The 21197-nt window shown below is 41.7% G+C and overlaps 3 protein-coding genes across 3 annotated transcripts; 1 reads left to right on the top strand and 2 right to left on the bottom strand.

The window, feature by feature from the left end:
* Positions 1-494: 494 nt before the first annotated feature.
* Positions 495-2058, bottom strand: LOC139350804 (protein mono-ADP-ribosyltransferase PARP11). The gene is made up of 7 exons (XM_070992411.1): positions 1921-2058; positions 1716-1830; positions 1562-1631; positions 1364-1427; positions 1123-1256; positions 888-1039; positions 495-793 (listed from the first exon to the last, which is right to left on the bottom strand). Exons 1-7 carry the CDS (start codon positions 2014-2016, stop codon positions 495-497), a joined length of 930 nt encoding a protein of 309 aa, XP_070848512.1. The 5' UTR covers positions 2017-2058.
* Positions 2059-2213: 155 nt separating this feature from the next.
* On the bottom strand, positions 2214-6993 carry LOC139350973 (protein mono-ADP-ribosyltransferase PARP11-like). Its single transcript, XM_070992653.1, has 8 exons — positions 6822-6993; positions 6414-6538; positions 5715-5835; positions 5479-5554; positions 4912-4984; positions 4382-4509; positions 3896-4047; positions 2214-3800 (listed from the first exon to the last, which is right to left on the bottom strand). The coding sequence occupies exons 1-8, from the start codon at positions 6877-6879 to the stop codon at positions 3484-3486; spliced, it is 1050 nt and encodes a 349-aa protein (XP_070848754.1). The 5' UTR covers positions 6880-6993; the 3' UTR covers positions 2214-3483.
* Positions 6994-7943: 950 nt separating this feature from the next.
* LOC139350687 (sodium- and chloride-dependent GABA transporter 2-like) lies at positions 7944-20974 on the top strand. The gene is made up of 16 exons (XM_070992215.1): positions 7944-7972; positions 8271-8471; positions 9275-9409; positions 9909-10049; positions 10235-10352; positions 11669-11722; positions 12487-12616; positions 13124-13258; positions 15037-15140; positions 15233-15357; positions 16701-16813; positions 16918-17055; positions 17630-17732; positions 20219-20319; positions 20550-20696; positions 20807-20974. Exons 2-16 carry the CDS (start codon positions 8282-8284, stop codon positions 20972-20974), a joined length of 1902 nt encoding a protein of 633 aa, XP_070848316.1. The 5' UTR covers positions 7944-7972; positions 8271-8281.
* Positions 20975-21197: the final 223 nt, after the last annotated feature.

The following is a 21197-nucleotide window of genomic DNA, read 5'->3' as shown; positions in this document are numbered from 1 at the left end:
ATATACTGTTGTTGACTGATATTATCAGAAATGAAAGAAACCTTATTAGTTGAAAATATATAGACACATGAGATTTAAAAGTATTAAAAACTAAGAATTTTCTCACACTTTGAGCCAAAAAAAAAAAAGCCTTAATTTGCAATGAGTATGATTCCCCTCCTCTATTGGTAACATCACATAAATGGGTTTGCTGTGATGTCACCTGGCCAGCAGTGGGGAACTGTGATATCCATTAATGCTGTGATCTTGAAACTGCTGTCACTTTAGACTGTTTATCTCCAGTAATAATACAGATGATGACAAGATGGCTCAGGAATAAACACATGTAGACTTTGGTTTGGTTCTCCCAGGAGAGGAACTTTATTGATGAGGCTCTTCAAAAAGAAATCTGTGTAACGTGGGGTCGACCTGGAAATAGTGAAATTTGTAAGACTAAGTTATGCAGGAGAAACTGTCACTCAGCCACGGCACATGCTCCACGTCCTCTCTGGACTTCATCGGTACTGAATCACATACTCTGGATATATTTGATTGGGGTCAAAAATAACAAAAACAGTGGGATGCTGGATGTCATTCACACAGCTGTCGTGAGTGTTTTCAGAAATCCCATGATCAGGCTTTAGGAAATGTGCTTGTCCAACATTTGATTTCCCAATCATCACCCGAGCCAGAAATATTATTTTAGTGTATTCACCGTTTAGGCCTCGCGTTTCCCCGCCATACACAGGCAACGGATCCGTGCTCTCCCTGCTGTACTTGTCCGCATACGTCGCATACTTTGCAAAATATATTCCTGAATAAAAACAAAGAAAGTCAGATCAACAGGGGAAACGCTGGTGAACAATGTGTAGCTGCACAGAGAGATATTACAGTATCGTTTAAGTTACCTTTGCCATATATGTGTCCGTGTTGTCCAGTTAGCCGTAAATCAAAGTTATGCTTGCAAATGTTGTCAACATTTTTGATTTGTGTCCCATGAAAGAGTCTTCTCTCTTGAACGTCTTTGACGCCTTGAATTCTCATCAACTGTTTCTTTTTCCTTTGACACAAACAAAGAGAGGGATCAGTTTGATGACAAAGTAGGGGAATGGTGAAGGGAATGGAGACCACTCAGAGACCAACCTGCAAAAGATATCCCACAGGTCCAAATTCTGTACCCTGCTGATGGATACGATGGATCTGTGCAGCAGCCCCTCGTTCCTCACGTAGCCTGCCACACACTGATACTCGGGGGTGAGCTCACTCAGAGGGATTAACTGTGAAATACATTCAAAATGCACATTTAATAAAGGCTTCAGCTATCATGCTGCTTTTAAAATGATAGGGTTCAAGTCTGTCACTTTGAACTTTCATTTAGCGTCACCTGATAAGGACAAGCTGGATCAAACTTTTCCCAGAAGACCGGCGAAGCACTGAAGCAGGAACAACTGTGGGAGGAAAGAGTTAACAGGAGGGATTGTGCTCAGTTTCACTTTCATTTTGCATGAAACCATACTGACTCACGACTCACAGCTGTGAGCGTCAATCATCTGTTATAAGCCTGTTTTAAACCTCATTTCACCTTCTCTCAATGTTGCAGCCTCGATGGATTCTTCTTTGCCTCCCCGTGTTGAGGTCAGTCCGCATCATTGCTGCACAAGAACACAGAAGTCTTGACAAGCAAGTCCTTCAGTTTCGTGAGGACATAATGTGAAGAACAAAATGTGGTCGCTTACCTGAGAAATCGAGCTTGCTGTGACAGCTGGATGAAGATGCGTCTAAAACTGCTTTTGGGTTTCTTTTGTAGTACAGTTCAATGTCCTCACTCGATAGGGGGTTCTCGGGGTCGTCCTGCAGGTTGGACACAACACCTCAGACATTCTGCTCTTTGTACATTTTCCTAAAGCTTGACTGAAATAAAAGATGTTCACTACAGTTTACCTCAAATCTGTGCCACCGTCCACAGTCAGCCAGGTAGTACCAACACCACGGGGTGTCCAGCGTGTCCATGTCTTCCATGTCTTCATCCACCCACATTGTCCTGACTGATTATATCACAGCTCAAGCTAAATAAATGTTTCAAACCTCCTCTCCCTGATCCACTCAGGTATCTATTAAGGCTGATATTGCATTAGTGACTCAGATGAATCAAGTGGCATCAATGGCCACACCTCTGAGGGAGGCCGGCTTTCCTCTTCTTCTCTGAGATATGTCCTCAAAGAGATGCTTCAACATGCTTTTGTTGAAAACTTTATTAGTCGTAACGTGCAAATTACACACATATAGCTCCACACACCCCCACACTTACACACAGTCTTTGAGGCTTAAGACACAGGGCTGCTTCTTCGCTTGCCTGCATTCACTATGAGGAAACTCACAAGCTGCTGTGGATCCAATCTCGTGGAAAATGTAGAACCCTCGACGCTTTTGTTCTCCTCCTCACTCAAAAACACACAATCACACAATGAATTCAACAAACGCACACAGCAAAGCGGTATCACATTGTTTAGTTGAATTTCAGTACAGTACTATACATGTGCTGGCTACATTCTTTTTCTCTTTTTTTCATAGATTTACACCAAGTGCAAAAATAACCTGCTTATTCCTTTAAGGAAAGATGTTAGCAGGCGGTGAAGTCAAACAAACTTTATCTTGTTCCAGTTTGGGCTGAAGGACAAAATTCAACCTCAGTCGCTGTCGAGTCTTTTTCGAGATAAAGGACGATGGTCAGAAACACACAGAGACATATCGCTCAAGGACCACAAGTGAACACGACATCAAGACTTTATGTCATTGTGACACAATTACAGAGCCTTTCATGGAAAGGGGGGAAAAGTGCACTGATGCATGTTTAAAAACCATGTAGAGGTAGAAGCGTTTTCTTCAACAAAAACAAAAAAATCAAATCCATGCCTACATAATACATCGTACTAGGTACACACAGATGTGGATGTCACTAACTGACGCATCACGGTGCTGAATGAGAGAGCGGGAACATGTTTTTGGTTTTTGTCATTTGGAATTATGTCGACATGACTTGTAAATAAGCTCATGCGTGGCACTGTGGATGTGAAGGAAGGGCTGTGGCTGATGGCAGGACATCGCCTCTAACCTACAGGCTGCAAGTGCCGCTCTTATTTTTAACGACTGTGCACAGATATTGAACAAGCAAGCACAGCTTTTCTGACAAAACTGCCACAAGAGCCCATCTTTAGTCAGTGTCTCAATCTTCACAGATCACAGACACATTCTAACCATATGAGCCGGTCTTCGAATACACTGTACAGTATACAAACTATACACAAAGCCTTTATTGTCTCGTTGATTTTCCCCAAAGGCACTTTAGATGACTCATGCTCCAGTTAGGCACTGGATCCGCTGAGGGAAAAGCAAAAATCCCTCCAGCTTCTTCCCTTTATAATCCCGTCATCTGATTCTGCATCCAACAGTTTGAGATCCAGCCTCTATAAAAAGAAAGACGTACACATCTTCTTGTTTCAGGCTTCAATAGAACTCAATCAGATACTCTGGGTAAATCTGATTGCTGTCAAAAATGACATAAATCTTTGGGTTGGCCATATCGTCCACGCAGCTGTCGTAGAAGTTGGTGAAGCTGGCATCCTTGGAGGGCGGTCTGCAGTACATGGGATGACCGACCGTGTATTCTCCGACAAGCACTCTGGCCAGGAACATGGTCTTGTAGGGCGGCTCACTGGCAAATATTGGCGGGGCGAGTCCGTGTCTCTGCAGGGTGGTGTTGTGCTTCCCTGTGGTGTGGCAGAATTTACTGGAGTATTTGGCATCCCGGGCAAAGTAGCTCCCTGTGTGAGGGAAAATTGAACAAAGTGTTAAAATCAGCTCCCCCCAAAAAAGTGAATTGTCTCATGATGTCACATCACAGCACAGAAGGATCTACCTTTGCCGTAGACATCGCCATGGCTCCCTGTCAGCCGCCAGTCAAAGTTAAACGTACATATAGCTTGTATGTTGCTGTGCCCTGTGCCATGAAACAGCATTCGCTCCTCAATATCCAAAGTGCGCTTGACTTTTCGCAACTGTGTTTTCTTCCTTAGGGGAGAATCATGGAATGACAACAACAACACAGAGCACTGATCACTTTGTTTTTAAAGTGTGTTATCAAGCTGCACGGGGCTGCAGGGATGTGCTCAAAACTACGCTAAAAAGACAAAATCTATGAAATGATTCAGGAAAAGTGAGAGAATGCTCTCAGGCGGGTTTCATTCTGCTGATTTACTCCGACAGAAGAGGAGCTGTGTCTGGAGTTTTTTTATGCACCACATAAAAAAATTGTCCTACAAGTACCCAAATTAATATCAGAATCCTCTGCTAACACACAAGAGCACTTTGGACAACGCGCTGTTCACTCATCACAACTAAGTACCTGCAGAAGAATTCCCATAAGTCCAGGTTCTGAATCCTCTGGATGGATTTGACTGGATGATCCATGGTCCTTTCATACAGTCTGGCGACTTCTTTAAACTCGTAGGTGTCTCTTCCGAGCTGGATGAGCTGCAGAAACACAATCGCACGCACAAACAGGGAAAGAAATGGTGAGTTACTGAGTTCAAGCTTGGTTGGAAAGTAAAATGGAATGACGGAAGAGCGTAAAACAACTGTGAACAACGAATTTTAGGTCTGTTTTCATGGCACATCTTTTAAGAAGTGGAATCAATTCTGTGATTTCCTTGAACTTAAAGCTTCTACAGTCATTCGTTGTGGGAAAATAACCCAAAAAAAACCCATTGCCAAGACACCAGCAAAGATCTAAGTGGAATATTCCCAGCACCTTTTCAATGTGAACTTCGAAGAATCTCATTCTTCTAGAGCAAAACACAAACCCCACCCACCACCAGCGATGCGTGTTTGTGTGTGTACCAAGTGTGCGTCCCAATAATGTCTCATTTAACTCACCTGATAGGGCTCATCTGTGTTGATTCTCTCCCAGTGACAGGGAACAGGCAAGGCAAGATTATCACAAATAAACCTGACAGAGGACGAGAAGGAGAGAGAAGAAGAACAGCATCTGCATTATGTCAGTAGACCGATGTCATTCAGGAAGAGCATGCAATGCAGAAAAAAAAACCCTCTGCTATGGTACAACCCCAGTTCCTAAAAAGTTTGGACGCCATGTAGAACATGAATAAGTACAGAATGCAATCACGTGCAAACAAACTGTTTACTGACAGCGGTTTAATATTCTTTATACAACTGGCAGCGTTTGAGAATCAGGGTTGTATTTGTGTCTGATGCAGACATCGTCTTTTGTCTTGTGATTATGGAGACCACATTCCAGGGTCAGCTGCAGGGCAGCTCCCCGTTCAGCTGGTAGGATTTCAAGGTTTACGTCACGGATTCCTGAGGTTAGCAGCTGCTTGTACGATGCGCTTTCGTTTACATGCCCTGCTCATAACATCTTGTCTTTGTTAAGATGAAGGGATAAATTGAAGACAAAGTTCTAGAAATGTCACCAAATCTTACCTGAAGCCAGTTGCAGAGTGGAGGGAGCGTTTGATTGGCCGCTGCTTTCCTGTCGTTACGTTTATCTGCCGCATGACTGGTGAGGAATTTAATCAAGATTAGAGCCACAGGAACTCATAGCCATGCATAATTTATGAAACAGGATTAACAAGAAATCTTCAGCAGAACTCTTGACTGCTACAGCTCTGAGGGCTGAATATTGTCTGTGTGATGATGTACCTTCAGTCTCACTTTACCTGAGAAGTCCAGCCTGTAGGTGTACTTGGCTGTGTAGAATTCCATGACACCTCGCTGGTTTCTGTTGTAGCACTGCTCGATCTGAGCGCTCGTCACGGAGCAGGCTGCACTGGGATCGATCTGACAGGGAAATGGAGGAACGCAAATTAGTCAAAAGGAGAGCTGAAAAGATGATCGATACGTTGATTGCCAGAAAATTAATTGTGTTTATGTGATACTAAATTACATATTGTTGAGTTTCGGTCTGTTGGTCAGACTGCAAAACAAGTCCTCTGAGTTTAGTCTGACTGAAATTAAAACAAAACAACAAATACTGAATTTACAACAAAGATGAGAAAATGTTTGACAATCTGGCTCCACAAATAACTTGAACTGATTACTGCCTGATTGGTTAATCAACTAATCACTGCAGCTCCACTAATTTCTAACTAGTATGCAAAGGTCATGGGTGAATGCATTAACAGAAATGCTCTCATCATTTGCCACTGACTTCCAATGTTCCAGCCAACCAAAGTCTACACCCAGAAATTTTACTAACAAATGAGGACTGACATTAAAACCTGCAGACTTTGATTCTCAATGTCACATGATTAGAGACCCAGGTATCACCAGGGGAGGGGCAACAGGCGGAGAGTGCAGCATCAGGACTACTGCAAAGTGTATGGTGATATGTAAAGTTGCCAAGTCCTGTGAAGTACCTCAAACATGTGCCACACCCCACACTCAGCCAGGTAGAACCAGCACCAGTTGGGCTCTGAGGTGTCCATCTCCTCAATCTCTGCGGACTCCTCCTCTGACGATCTGATGGCTAACATTGCTGAATCTGAAATGAATACGTGAAAACACGCGGACACACTGAAAACACGACAGTAAAAGAGCAGCTCAAATAAAAAGAGTTATGGGGGGTGAGGGGAGGGGAGGAGAGGACTAACGTGGGGTTTTGTCCCTGTGACAAACCTAACGTCAAGAAGCTGTTTTTAAGCCATGGTCGTGAGGGCATTTCATCTTGTAAACAAATTCAAATGATAACAGGAAATTGCCATATCGAGCTAGCTATCATTAGCGGCTGCCGCACCCGACTCCTGTCACCTCTCCGGGTATCTTACCAGGTTTCAGGCTGCCTCTAACTGGGTCCCTGTCCTTATCGGGATATAAATCCTTCATGCATAATGAATAACTCAGCACAAAGACCGCACACTCGGAATGAGAAGGGATGACTAGCGCTACATAACATTTTCGTTTTCCTATGCGTTGTTTACTTTTATTTCCTGGTTGGTTACGCACGAAGCGTCATTGCGTCAATGTGATGTAACGCCTCCTTTTCTATTTAACGCTTGTGCCCTGAGTTTGTCCTGACAGGTGGACAATGTATACTGAAATCTCATCAAACAAAGCGGGTTAATCAGTTTAAATTTCGAATATGTATATCAATAGATATCTATAGCGTAGATAGTTATGACATTAGGTTGTGTGTATAGAGGTGGACGCCTGGCTTACAGCGCCTGTGCACAGAAATATATCCAAGGTGCATATAGATTTTTATGTTGGGAACCTAGATTGTGGACCATTTTACAGCTTATTACTCAAACAGTTTTTTTCGGTTTGTATGGATTCATTGTAAAAGAAAAAGCAAACAAATGAACAATGGCGGAAAGTCAACAACCAACTACTAGATACTTACCTTGAGTTGTTTTTTTTGTTTGTTTTTTTTTTTGTATATTTTTAATTCTGTGCCAGTTTATATGTAATCCTCTACTTTTCAGTTACATTTCACATCTGTAGCTACTTTATTTTACTCTATTTCCTCCCTATAATAAATATAAATTCTAGTAAATATGCCTAGATTACTTTGCGAAATAACATGTAAAAAAACAAAAAACAAAAACAACAAAACCCGCTCAGCTTATTAAATACGATGCATTTGAGACCTACGTCCACATAACACATATGCAGTAAATAACCCACGACTGTAGAGAACTAAAATGGTGCATTGATTCTGCATAATTTGCTTCCGAAATACATTTTGCATTTGTTTCTTCTGCATTTTTTTTGCACGCACGATTGCACATAAAACATCTGTATACGTCTTGCGCAAAACTTCCCAAGTCCATGGGAACAGCCATTGCGTGTGTTTGTGTGTGTGCGTGGGTGTATACGATATTCTTTAGGACACACCCCTGTTTAGAATAAAGGTTTTCTTGGAGCGTCTCTCCTTCAGTCCAGGAATTTATTGTCGGCGCCCACTTCAAGCTCACGGGTGAGTTACATGCATTCAGATCCTTTTCCAAAAGCTAGAAACATTTCATTGTTTTGTTTCTTGGACGAGTTTTTTTTTTTATTTTAACCTTCAGCACAAGTAAATTGATCATTTCTTGAAGTCATCTGCAGTTGTTGGCATTTGGGCGTTTGGTTGACATGACCAGAGGATACTACAGTGTGAGCTATTAGAATAAATATGGGAACAATCAATGAAATGGCAAAAGCCTCAGTTCTATATGGAAGAGGGTTCCTGTGATTTGCATTTCACTTGTGCTTATTATGTGTGCGTACAAAAGACTGAGCGACCATGTCTGAAGAAACAGTCAGAGGGGCTCCTGTCGGAGACCCCGGCCCAGATAAGAAGATTCCTGAGGAAGGGGTTCATCCAAGGGGGAAATGGGCCAACAACAAGGAGTTCCTACTCTGCATGACTGCTGAAATCGTTGACCTTGGGAGTATTTTGAGTTTTCCCTACCTGTGCTTCAGGAACGGAGGAGGTAAGGGACTGAATGCAAGTTGGGATTTTTGCTGGCTGTAATGTAGAATAAAGGCTGCTGAGGTTTAATACAAGCATTGCAGATGAAGGCTGAGGATGTGTGTGTGTTGTGTTGTGTCCACAAGCAAGTTTGGTAAAATGGAAAATCATGCAATCTCACTGGAATTTCACTCATTACAAACTATTATGTGGAGGATTTATATATATGTATGTATGTATGTATGTATGTATGTATGTATGTATGTATGTATGTATGTGTATATATATGCGTGTGTGTGTGTGTGTGTATGTATATACATACATACATACATACATACACACACACACACACACACACACACACACACACACACACACACACACACATATATATATATATATATATATATATATATATACACACACACACACACACACATACATACATACACACACACACACACACACACACACACACACACACACACACATATACATACATATATATATATGCATGTATGTATGTATGTATGTATGTATGTTGTATATATGTATGTGTGTGTGTGTGTGTGTGTGTGTATATATGTGTGTGTGTGTGTATATATGTATATATATGTATATATATATGTGTGTATATATATGTATACACACACACACACACACACACACACACATATATATATATATATATATACACACACACATACATACATACATATACATATATACATATATATATATAGTGTTTATCTGCTTGTGTGCAGCATGCATCAGCATCAGTGGAGCTCTAACACATGACTCTTCTTCATGGGTATCTACTCGCAGGTATCTTTTTCATCCCTTACTTTGTGCTCCTCGTATTCTGTGGCATCCCTGTGTTCTTCCTGGAGACGGCACTTGGCCAGTACACCAGTGAGGGTGGTGTGACTGCCTGGAGGAAGATATGCCCCATGTTCCAGGGTAAAAACAAGGCTCTGTCCCAAGAGTTAGTCAGTAGACATGCAGGAAATGCATGTCTTTCATTGTGCTTTCTTCATTGTTATTAGGAAGATATAGCTGTTTGCATGCTGGTATAAACTAAAGATATACATTTTCAATGTTTTAATCCCCAGAACAAAAACACCACACACATATTCAAGACTTGGTAAGATGTTTTACCACCTCTTCAAAAGTTCAGGAGCAGTCAACCCTCAACAATAGCTGCCTTGGGCATCCACTGTTTGAGGCTTGTTTACACTATTATCTTAAAAACGGGGAATATATTGTGGAAGGGAGTGTCAAATGCTGACACTGCTGGTGGTTGACTGGTTCAAACAAATGCTTCTGAGGAGAACAGTAAGGCACTATAAGGCAGATATGTATGTATAGCTAAGCTTTGGAGACTAGAAACCAATCTGTTGCATAATACAGAAGAAGACAGCCTTTCACTAACTGCGTGCAAAATAACTGTTTCCTGCAGGGGTGGGGATTGCATCACAAGTGATTGTGAGCTATCTGAATATCTACTACATCATGATCCTGGCCTGGACTCTCTTCTACCTGTATAACTCCTTCAAGAGCCCACTGCCCTGGTCCACATGTGACAACATGTGGAACACTGGTGAGAGCTACTCGATGACAAATCAACGCTGACGTGTTCAAATACGTCTGCTTTTGATATGTAGTGTGCTGACTGCTTTCTTATAGACCTCAGAGGAAGCACAAGAACCATTTGCATACGCATCTGAACACTTCGAGGTGTGCAACCTTCAACTCACCTTCTTCTGTCTTTCTTCGACCTCTCAGATTTATGTCACAGTCACCTTAGCGTCTTTGCCAACCCCCATTTGTTTCAACCGGACTCCAACTGGTCATTCCTAAACAACGTCACCTCCCCTGACTACTTTGAAGACATTACTTTAATGTAAGTTGTTATGAAGTGTGACTGCAGAGCGGGAATCCATCATATTGATGTAATACATACAAAGAAATAATAAGATGTATGAGATTAGTGTTTTCTTCCGTAGTTGCAGCCAGCAGCTTTGGGACACACCCTTGCTTTTATGTGTTCAGTGTAACAGGTTCTTACAGGTTCAGGTTCTTACATCTGTTACATCAAGATTAACTGCTGTCTTGGGACAGTTTGCAGTTGAAAAGTACACCCAATAAATCTAACCACCTTATCAGACCATAGTTTAAAAGTGGCTGAAAAAAGTTTGGCGTCAAATAGTAGAAAAACACTGTATTGAAACATAACAAGGAATAATCGTGGGAAAATACGCTTACTTCCCTTCTATCGTAGAGTTAGTTGAGAGGTTTGATACCACTGTTGTGTAGTAAATATGAAGCTGGAGCCAGCAGCCGGTTAGCTTAGCTGAACATGAATACAAGGGGAAACAGCTACTGTAGCTTGGCTCTTTCTAAAGCGAACAAAATCCTCACACCAGCACCTCTAAAGCTCGCTAATTGACACGTTGTGTTTGTTTACACTGGCAATAGTCGCGTTTTTTGCTTTAACGTATCATTATGAAGCAAATGTTGATTGCACAAAATGACGGCTGACTGGCAATCCAATCCAACTGGCACCTTTTCTGCATTCATGTCTCCATTAGAGATTAAATGAATGGATGAACTCGCTCCTTTTCTCTTAATGTTTTAATACTACTTTACTCCCTCCTCCACTTGGATGCCAACTGCTGCTGTAGGTACTTTTTGCGCGAAGCAATACTATTCTCAGCGAACATGCCTCTCTCTTCTTTCTTATGTCCAAAGTGGCAAGTATTACTCAAGTGGTACTCAAGGACTACTTTAGTACACGTAATTACACTTGGGACATTCCTCAAAAAGTAAATTGAAGTATACTATTTTTTCACCTGTGATGATATTGATGACGGTATGTGTTTATATAAATAACGTACTGTTGTCCGTTGCATTATGATCAGCTTTCACCTAAATATCAATATCACTACTGGTCTCAGAAATCCAGTATCGGTCGGGATATAATGGGCCGGATTATATCTTCATCATGGTATTGATTTTTTTCATCTAACTCTCAGCAAGAAGGAGAATAAGTGTATTTGAGTAATAATGATAAAATAGTACACTTCATTTTAAGTACAGTAGTGAACATGTTTTATTAATGATCTGTGAGTTCATTAAAACTGAAAAGAACTGACTGGAAGCTAAAACAAGTGCTGTTCAGAATCATCATTAGATTGAAGTATCTTTTTATGTTTCCAGGAATGCAACTGAGCCTTTACTGCATGGCATCACACCGGAAAAGGAGTTCTGGATGTGAGAAACACACACACTCACACACTTATCTTCTTAACACATGAAAAGAGCTTCGACAGTAATATCATCCTCCCCCGTGTGCTAGTCCTCGGGTCGAACATTCCTCAGCAATAACTCTCAATGCATCCGAAATACCAAGAGGCCATCTTTACCGCCTGGAGTCAACGTGATGTTGATGGTCAACCAAAACCACCGAAACACAGCAGGAAAATGAGCCTGTTACATTCCTCTGAAGCCACAAATAACTAATCACCACCACATTATTCAACCCCCAGTTTTAATCAAAAGCAGCCTGCCTCTTTGTTTTTTCCTCACTTTTACGTATTTTCAAACTGGGCTGCTGCTCCTCACATGATCATCTCCTGATCTGTTGTGACAGCACACATTGGGAAATCACTCAGCTCCGTACAGCCACGCTGCATGATGAGAACAATATGTACTTTTATAACACACACTGAAACTGTCCAAAATAAACGAAAACAGATTAAAGCAGCTGTATACATGATGCAGATGTTTGGCCCTTTTCCGTCGTATTTAAATTTGTTTCCACTGTCATGGTTACAGTAAAAGGAAACTTGGCTTTCAGGGCATTCTTCTCATGATGTTAAGTCATGACACATTTGCAGCAGGCTGTGTTGTGGCGGGTGAAAGCTTTAGAAAGAACAAAGTGTGTTTGCATGCCTGCGCGCAGTCATTGTCTGCTTATTAGACGCAGAGCATGCAGTGTTATTTATACGTTTACGTGTCTGATGGCTTCCTCACAGAAACCGCGTGTTGAGAATGTCAGATGACATGTCAATGACACCGGTACACTGGGATATGGCTCTGTGTCTCCTGCTTGCCTGGGTTATGTGTTACTTTTGCATCTGGAAGGGAATCAAATCCACGGGAAAGGTGAGTACTGCTTTGTCAATGTAACGTCTTTGAGTTGTACTTCATCCAACTCACCTTTGTCACTGTTTCTTAACCTCTCAGATTTCTGTCACTTTTACTTCAGGATGGCGTTTTAGCGCCTCTCAGCTCATTGTTTTAGTTTTACGCCCCACATCTTCAGGCGTGCAGATTTCAAAATGAATTCAGGTAAACCCACTGTACGCTACATGGCAAGCATCAGACAGACAAAGGTGGCAACTAGCTGTTAGCATAGAGGAGTATTTAGGAGGTGAGAGTCAGTTGGTGGAGACCAAAATCCGAGCAGAAGGAGTGTGAATAATGCCTGTACAGTCACTACGTGGCCCACATGTTCTAACACATCAACTTTATAGGGTGGTAATATGTTGATGTGGGGTTTTCAGATTTTTCTGCTGTTCTGAAATGTGGATACAGGTTTAATGGTAAGAGTGAGTGCTTGTGTGCACATATGAAATCATGACCTACCTGTTTGCATGCATTTTTTTGCAGGCTGTGTACGTCACTGCTACCGTCCCCTATGTGTTGCTGCTCATCATCTTCTTCCGCGGAGTGACACTCCCAGGAGCTGGGGAGGGACTGAGGTATTACCTCATCCCTGACTTCCACCTCATCTTCCAACCAAGAGTAAGAGCTGTTCTTGTTTGCTTGAGATACAACATTACAGACGCAGTACACAGACTTTCTGAAGTAAACATGTGAACGTATTAGAACTTAGGGCACTGGCCTCACGACCAACCAGAGCATCATTTGTGTCTTCATTTCACAATCCTCAGTCTTTCTTCGAATCCTCTTTCTTCTAACAGAATGAACTCAGTGTCCTGTTACGCCCCCCCCTTCCCCTGGCCTCAACTCTTGTTTCCGGTCCCAAGGCAGAGTATTAACAAGAAAAGCAAACCAAGATCCTTTCTGAGTGAGAGACGTCTGTCAAAGAAAGCTTTCCCCTTGAGTACCTCATAGAAAGTCAGTATTACTTGCTTTAAGCTAAAACCAAAGTCTACCATCTTTGCAAGTTATTGATTTTTATTTTTGTGAGAACCAGCACTCTGCGTTACATTTTTACACCAGATGTGTTATTCACTCTGCTTAATGATGTCACTTCTAAAGTGAACGTGGAATTAAACAGAGGCTTATTTTTGAATTACTTGGCATGCTTTTGCATAATGACAGCATCTGTTTCTGCCAGCAAGAACAACGGCTGAAGACAAGGGGTCTTTCTTAGTCATCACATTCCACCCCCCCCGGGTATTTCTCTCTTACTCTGTCTGTCTCTCTGTCTTCCCCTTGAAAGTCTGCAGCGTGACTCTCAGCTTCATGGTTCAGATGCGTTCACCAGAGGGTTCAGCCTCAGAGTCCATCTTTGTGGATGATGGGGGTCACTTCCTCTTCTTCTGTGGGCATGTGGATGTGAAAGCCGGCATGTGTTTGTGTGAACATTGCTGTGAGTGGTCGTGAAAAAAGCGCGATATGTGGCTGCACCTCAACCAACCCAAAAAAGACCACGACTCATGGAGCCCTGAACAGCTCTGTACCATTGTGGGAATCTTATCATGAAAGGAGGCAAAGGGAAAACTGTGAAAGTGTTATTTCAAGTTATGTCGAAGCAGGTGAAAGCAGTTATGGGACAGAGGGCAGAGTTATGCAATGCCATATGCTCTTAAAAACAGCTCTGTTTCTAATGAGTTTTGCTTTAGCATGCAAGTGCCTGTTTTGCTTCGAACCACAGAGGAAATCGTAATAGAGTTCTGGCCCGCATCTGGGGTCCGTTTAATGTGTGAATGTGTCTCCTTTTGTCCATGTGTCAGTGTGTGGATCCTTATGTAGAGCAGCCAAGAGGACTTAAATAAAACACACAACAGCTTCCTTTATCCAGTCAAATGTAAAGATCCTTTATGACAGACTCCAGCCTCCATTGAGGAATAAGCCGGGCCAACCGTGGGGCCAAAGCAGGGGCATGTACCATGCCAACACTATGTCTTCGTGGGCGAGACTTACACCGCTGTAGTGCTGCTAATGTTAACCAGATGCTGCTGGAACGAGAGCCCATAGACAGACATTCCTGTAAACAAGCCCGCCTACACCCACAAACCTAAATGCTCACATATACAAACGCACATGTGGTGCACACTCACTCACATAGTGTCACAGAAAGACAAAAGTAGACATTCTGCATGCCTGTCTAATGTGCACTTCAACACAAATTCACAGGGATTGAATCGTTATTGACACTGGCATAAAGCAAAGCTGTTTGTTATTGTACAGTTTAATTGTTTTGACCTGACAAATTATTTTTTTTATTGCCTTGTTAGGAAAGAAGTTGATGGAAAGCACATGCTCTGGATTATATAATCAACTTTCAAGGTGCCGCTCAAATGTTTCACCTGTCAATCTCTTACCCTCTCTAGATATGGTTTGATGCAGGGATGCTGGTGTTATACTCCTACGCCACATGTACGGGAGTGCTGACCACTCTGGGAAGCTACAACAAATACAAATACAACTGCTACAGGTCAGCATCCTCACACACCGACACGTCGCTCTTACAGTTACAGTTTTACATTCACATGACAGTGAGGACTTTTTGTTCTTGCTGTGTTACAGGGACTGCTTAGCACTATGTTGCGTGAACAGTGTCACCAGTATCTTTGCTGGTTTTGCGGTGTTCTCGGTACTGGGGTTCATGGCTTTTGAAATGGATGTACCAATATATGAGATTGCTGCTGCTGGTGAGTTAATTGTGTTTTCATCATCTTCATCCTTTTTTTTCTTTTTTCTTTTGTTGTTAATTTAATAATAATCCATCCATTATCTATACCGCCTATCCCTTTCGGGGTTGCGGGGGGCTGGAGCCTATCCCAGCTACAATGGGCGAGAGGCGGGGTACACCCTGAGCTGGTCGCCAGCCGATTGCAGGGCCACATGCAAAGACAAACAACCATTCACACTCACACTCACACCTACGGGCAATTTAGAGTCATCAATTAACCTAATGAGCATGTTTTTGGTCTGTGGGAGGAAGCCGGAGTACCCGGAGAGAACCCACGCATGCACGGGAAGAACATGCAAACTTCACACAGAAAGGCCCCGCCTGACCCGGGGATCGAACCGGCAACCTTCTTGCTGTGAGGCACGCGCACTACCTGCTGCACCACCGTGCAGCCCTTTAATAATAATAATAATAATAATAATAATAATAATAATAATAATAATAATAATAATAATAATAATAATAATAATATCTCTGCTGTAATATCCCACATCTTCCAATGAAATGTCTTGCTTTGTCCATTCATTGATCCAAAACCCAAAGATATTAGTTTAGGATCATGTATGACAAAGAAAAGCATCAAGTCCTTACATTTAAGGAGCTTGGAATATTTGCTTATAAAATGATGAAATTATAATTTGATCATCAAATTAGTTGTAATTTTCCTTTTATTGACTAACTGATTAATTGACTAATTGTTGCTGCTCTAATGCATTGTGGCTTTAATTCTGCACAGTGGTGACTACAACCAACAATGTCCACAAGATGGCATCTTATGTTCACATACAGTTAAAAGATCTTGACTTGGAAGAGTCTTTGTTGTGGCCAGTGGCATGTTTTTAATATTTTAAGTTTTGTTTTTTGTTTTTTTTTAATTTGTTTATGTCTTTGTTCATCTTAACTGTGCTACATAAACAAAGCTATTAAACAAAATTTAGTTATAGTTGTGTTAAAACATTAGTTCCTGAAAGGGTCACAAGAAAATTCTGAGGGGTCAGAAAATGATTAAAGGTTATATGACAAAAATATTTATTTTTCACAATTTTTTTCTAGGGTTAGGGTCAGGATTAGGGTTAGGGTTAGCAGCTTTTGCTGGATTCTTCCACTTCTTGAGTTTCGAAAAGTCCTTCAAAGGAAACTTAAGTCTGTACTGAGGCTCAGAAGGCTCAGAAGGCATTTTAAGGTGTAACAAGGTGGAAAGGTTAGGAACTACTTTCTTAAAGCACTTTAAATCCCTGTCTGACCTTGAAGATTACAACACACTATCATGTGTTGATAGATGCATTCATGTGTTTTCTACAGGTCCTGCTTTGATCTTTATGGTCTTTCCAAGGGCCCTGTCATTGCTGCCTGGCTCATCCTTCTGGGCTGTGGTCTTCTTCTTCATGATCCTCCTCCTGACCCTGGGCAGTCAGGTATTCTATGTAATGCATCATATGCAGTGTTCATGCTGTATTACAAATACACACAAATCTACGATATCCAAATAAGCTAATCTGCTTCAGTTCTGCCCTCACAGTTTGTGCGTGTGGAGAGCCTGGCTACAGTTATCACAGACCTGTTCCCACGCCACCTGAGGAGGCGGGGCGCGAGGGAGATACTGGTCCTGGTCATCACCGTTGTCTCTTTTCTACTGGGGCTGCCATTGGTCACTGGGGTACTAAGCAGCAGAAATCTTGAAATCAGTAGCTGTACTTTGTGTTAAGTACTTATTAGCAAATGTTAGCATGCTAGCACCCTAAACTTAGATGGTGCATATAAACATCTACCTGCTATGTATCATCAGCATGCTAGCATTTAGCTTAGAGCCTATAACGCCTCACAGAACTGCTACCATAACTTAGCTGTAAACAGTAGTATTTAGCTGTAGTCTGAACAAATTGACCCTGTTAACTTGAGTATATCTTTGCAGCTAGCCTACTATCTTAACATGCTAAAGTAAGATGGTGAACATGATAAACATTTACCTGCTAAACATCAGTATGTTAGCATTTAAGCTCAAAGCCTATGCACAGCCTCACAGAGCAGCTACCATAGCAGTAAACTCTGAGCTTTAAAGAGACTAACATCAGCCTATTTTTGCACATCACAGGAAATTGCTTTATAGAAATGAGTGTTGTCTACATAGTCAAGTAGAAAAACCACATCTTAATTGTCCTGTTAACAGATAATCTCTTACTGCTACCCATGACGCTTTATTTCCTGTATATTTTTTTCTGCTCATGTTTCAGGGAGGGATAGCCCTTTATCACGTGATAGACATGTATGGTAGCAGTGGAACCAGTCTCTTGATCATTACCGGTGTTGAGATCATTGTCATTGCCTGGGTGTACGGTAAGTGGACGTTACCACTGCACTACAAGCTGCTTTTTATTCTACACTGCATGCACCAGTGAGCCACTGCTGCACCATGTCTCAACACAAAAGCCATTACCAACTTCAAATGGTTTCTAAAAAGTTTGTGAAAATGTGTCCTCTAAATGGTTTTGCTGTTTGCTCAGTATCAACATCATCAGCAGTGCAGTGCATTCACAGTAGCGACCAAAAAGAAATTATATTCCTTGAACTGGATCCCGACAACAGCGTTTGTTTCAACAGTGTGATCAGCTTACTGTATCTGTAAGAAAGCAGCGTCTGATAAAAACTTAAACACGCTCATTTTATTTTTACGTTAAGAGAGCTCCACCAACAAAACAAATAGGGGCTTTTTGATAAGATGGAAATGATTTTTGTGTGAGATTATTTAGAGTTTCTCTTAACATTATTCCTCCCATTACTTTGCGCCACATATATTGTACATACACTCTTCTAAGGGGATCTACTCAGGGGAAACGCCTTTGATAACAATATCTACACAGAAAGCAGCCTTTGCACCTTGAGCGCTTTGGTTATTTGTTTCAGAAGCCTCAATAAATCTTTTTCAGGTGCTTCCAGCCTTTTTTTTAAATACATGTTTTATCTCGAACAATGGAAGAAATTATTAAACCAGGTATGGCTTTACTCTTCTCAACAGCTATTGAACGGATCACCATGAAATTAGTCATGACTATGCCATGTTGGACCTCAACTTTCATCAGTTAACAGTAAACTTTTCTTTACAGTACAGCTTTTGTCCACTTATTATACAACAATCACAGTCACCCAGAGCAGATCACCTGTCTGCTTTTTCATCACCACCATTTAACAGCTCATTTTAGGGATAGGATAGGGGAAACAAACAGTCCTCCTCTCAGTTGTGAGGAGTTGGGGTTTGTCGAGTTCATCCTAAACCAGAAGGACAAGTGCTCCATCTACTGGACTGAAATCAAACCTTCAGCTGTAAAGTCAGAGACCTGAAACTCAAACACAAGCAGAGGAGTTACTGTTTGAGGGATTTTCTTTTGTTTGCCCTCTTCCTTTTCTGGATCTTGACTTCCTGCCATGGCCTGTGTCTTGCTGCTATTTTCTCTATGCCACAAATCTTCCATTTTTGTATCCCAGCCCTCCTACTGCCATCATTTTAGATTTTCTGAGCTCACCTCTTCCCACACCGACATTATCAGCAGTATTACTGGCTAAATTACAACACAACAGATGTTCTCATATGTGTCTTCTACATCTCAGAGCATCTGTATCAAAACACTTCTCTCAACACACACCGCTCAGCACATTCCTTGAGAATTCCTTGTGTGTGTGTGTTTGTGTGTGTGTGTGTGTGTGTGTGTGTGTGTGTGTGTGTGTGTGTGTGTTTAATTTTGGCTCACTGAAAGTGCATTTCCACCTCCAAATAGTACTCGCTCTTTGGAATCAGGGTCCAGTCACACATCTTCTGCTGCGAACTGACACAGATATGGATCAGTTTCTGCTGCTGCTTCAGCCTCTCTGCCTCTCTGCCTCTTCAGAGTGAGTCTGTGTTATGTGTGCACAAACGTTCCTGAACCAAATTTAAATGAGACCACTCGCTTCCCTCCTCTGTGTAAATGTATTTAGTTTCAGGGCTGCTTACTCTATCATTCATGTAGCCGTGTCTGCTTTCTGGAATAGGTTAGACAGCTTATTCTGATATTGCACATTTGCAGAAATCAGTCTGTGGATGTTGCTCCATCAGCCTGGTCATTCACTTTACCGATCTCACATCTTTCTCCTCCTGTGTTTAAACATCTCTTCTTCTTTCTATCGTTCTTCTCTTCTCCTCGCTTTGGCAGCTCAAGGTGAGCAGCTTTCTCATCTTCATCTCATTCCTCCGCCTCCTCACCTCACCTTTCCTCCTCATTTGAAGCGCCTGATCTTTACTAAGATTAAACTGGATTTTGATTTCCCTGGGCGCGTCCTTCCTCCTCCCCCTTCTCCCCTTACTAATTGTTCACTTATTTTCCATTACAGGTTTCCCATGACACACCCAAACAAGAGTTACATTCAGCGATTATTCAACAGAAATAAAACTAATAAAATCTGATGACTCAATTATTTACTTCTCTAGTATTTAGGATGTGCACAGGACTAAATCTGACAGAGCCTTTACATTCAAAGGGCATGCTTCATTCAAGAAAAGAATAAAGATGAGTTAAAGGCAAATGTATGTTCTATGCTTTTACTCTGTGTTTAAGAAAGTGACACCACCTTGATCAAAACAGTGTACTTGAAGTATTTATTCTGCAGGCTTGTTCATTATAACTGATAATTAATAAGGAGCATGATTGTAACTGTAACTTCAGCTGTTAAAATAAATGTGTAAAGTAAATCTAGCAGAATGGAAATATTAAGTAGCATAAAATGGAAATACTCAGGTAAACATTTTGTTCCTTTTGATTTACCAACGCCTCTCATGCATGACTTTGCAGGTGCGGACCGTTTCTATGACAACATTGAGGACATGATCGGGTACCGACCATTCTCCTTGCTGAAGTACTGCTGGCTGTTCATCACGCCGCTCATCTGTGGAGTGAGACGCTCACACCTGAGTCACACCTCTTCATTCATGGACTCGTCTCTCTGCTTTAACGTCGAGTTCCTCTCATGTTTCCATTCGTATTCAACATGTCGTACCCTCTATTACTTCTTTGCTTCTTCCTGGTTCCCTCTCTCCTGGCCTTTCATCTTTGATCACAATATTGTTTGCAATGCTTGTTTTTCTGTAAAGCCTTCTAACTTGACCATTTCTTGTCCCCCTAGTTCCTGTTGCTGTATAACCTAGCACATATGTATCCTCTAGTGGTGTTTGGTTATGCAGTCGGCACCTGGGCCACCACAGTGGGAGGCTTGCTCATGGTCATTCCACTGATTTGCATCCCAGCATTCATCTTGGTCTCGCTGTACAAGGTGAGTGGATTCATACGTTGTATTTCGTCACTTTCATATTAAAATACTGCAATGGGTGCATGAGAATGTTTCGTCGCATTATCTTTTAATTGCCTTTTCCTCCTAATCAGAATTCCCAAAACATGACTACACCATCCAGTGATCTGCGTCAGGCTTGGCCACACAAGCCCATTCTCACAATGTGTAATTGCGTCATCTTCAAGGCGCAGGGGCAGCCAAACAGGAGGGCGGACGAGACGAACGAGAAGATCGTGATAGAGGAGCTTAACAGGGTTTGATGGTGATTGACGACACTTACAGACCTGCGAAACATTATGGTGCATACATGGTCTTGTTGATTTGTGTGTGACAACAAGCACATTTTTTAAAATCTTACTCAAAGTTTTACACACATTTACACATTTAATGAGTGTTCAGGGAAGTCCTGTTATGTTTTCTGGCTGTTGTTGTTGTTACATTAATCTTTACCTTATTTTTTTATAATGAATAGTAATGTGAAAG

The sequence above is a fragment of the Chaetodon trifascialis genome, chromosome 22 (assembly GCF_039877785.1).
Source record: "Chaetodon trifascialis isolate fChaTrf1 chromosome 22, fChaTrf1.hap1, whole genome shotgun sequence".
Lineage (NCBI taxonomy): Eukaryota > Metazoa > Chordata > Actinopteri > Chaetodontiformes > Chaetodontidae > Chaetodon > Chaetodon trifascialis.
This window is presented reverse-complemented; position numbering and strand designations above follow the sequence as displayed.

Bases quoted from the DNA above. Each gene is read 5' to 3' on its own strand.
- LOC139350973 (XM_070992653.1), bottom strand. From the start codon at position 6,879: ATGAAGGATTTATATCCCGATAAGGACAGGGACCCAGTTAGAGGCAGC. The intron at 4,985-5,478 runs GTAAGATTTGGT...GTCCTCTGTCAG, and splicing joins CACTCTGCAACTGGCTTCAG to GTTTATTTGTGATAATCTTG. The intron at 3,801-3,895 runs GTAGATCCTTCT...TCCCTCACACAG, and splicing joins TGGCGATGTCTACGGCAAAG to GGAGCTACTTTGCCCGGGAT.
- LOC139350804 (XM_070992411.1), bottom strand. From the start codon at position 2,016: ATGTGGGTGGATGAAGACATGGAAGACATGGACACGCTGGACACCCCG. The intron at 1,632-1,715 runs GTAAGCGACCAC...GTTCTTGTGCAG, and splicing joins CAGCAAGCTCGATTTCTCAG to CAATGATGCGGACTGACCTC. The intron at 1,428-1,561 runs GTGAAATGAGGT...TTCCTCCCACAG, and splicing joins GGCTGCAACATTGAGAGAAG to TTGTTCCTGCTTCAGTGCTT.
- LOC139350687 (XM_070992215.1), top strand. From the start codon at position 8,282: ATGTCTGAAGAAACAGTCAGAGGGGCTCCTGTCGGAGACCCCGGCCCA. The intron at 10,353-11,668 runs GTAAGTTGTTAT...TTATGTTTCCAG, and splicing joins TTTGAAGACATTACTTTAAT to GAATGCAACTGAGCCTTTAC. The intron at 11,723-12,486 runs GTGAGAAACACA...GCTTCCTCACAG, and splicing joins CCGGAAAAGGAGTTCTGGAT to AAACCGCGTGTTGAGAATGT.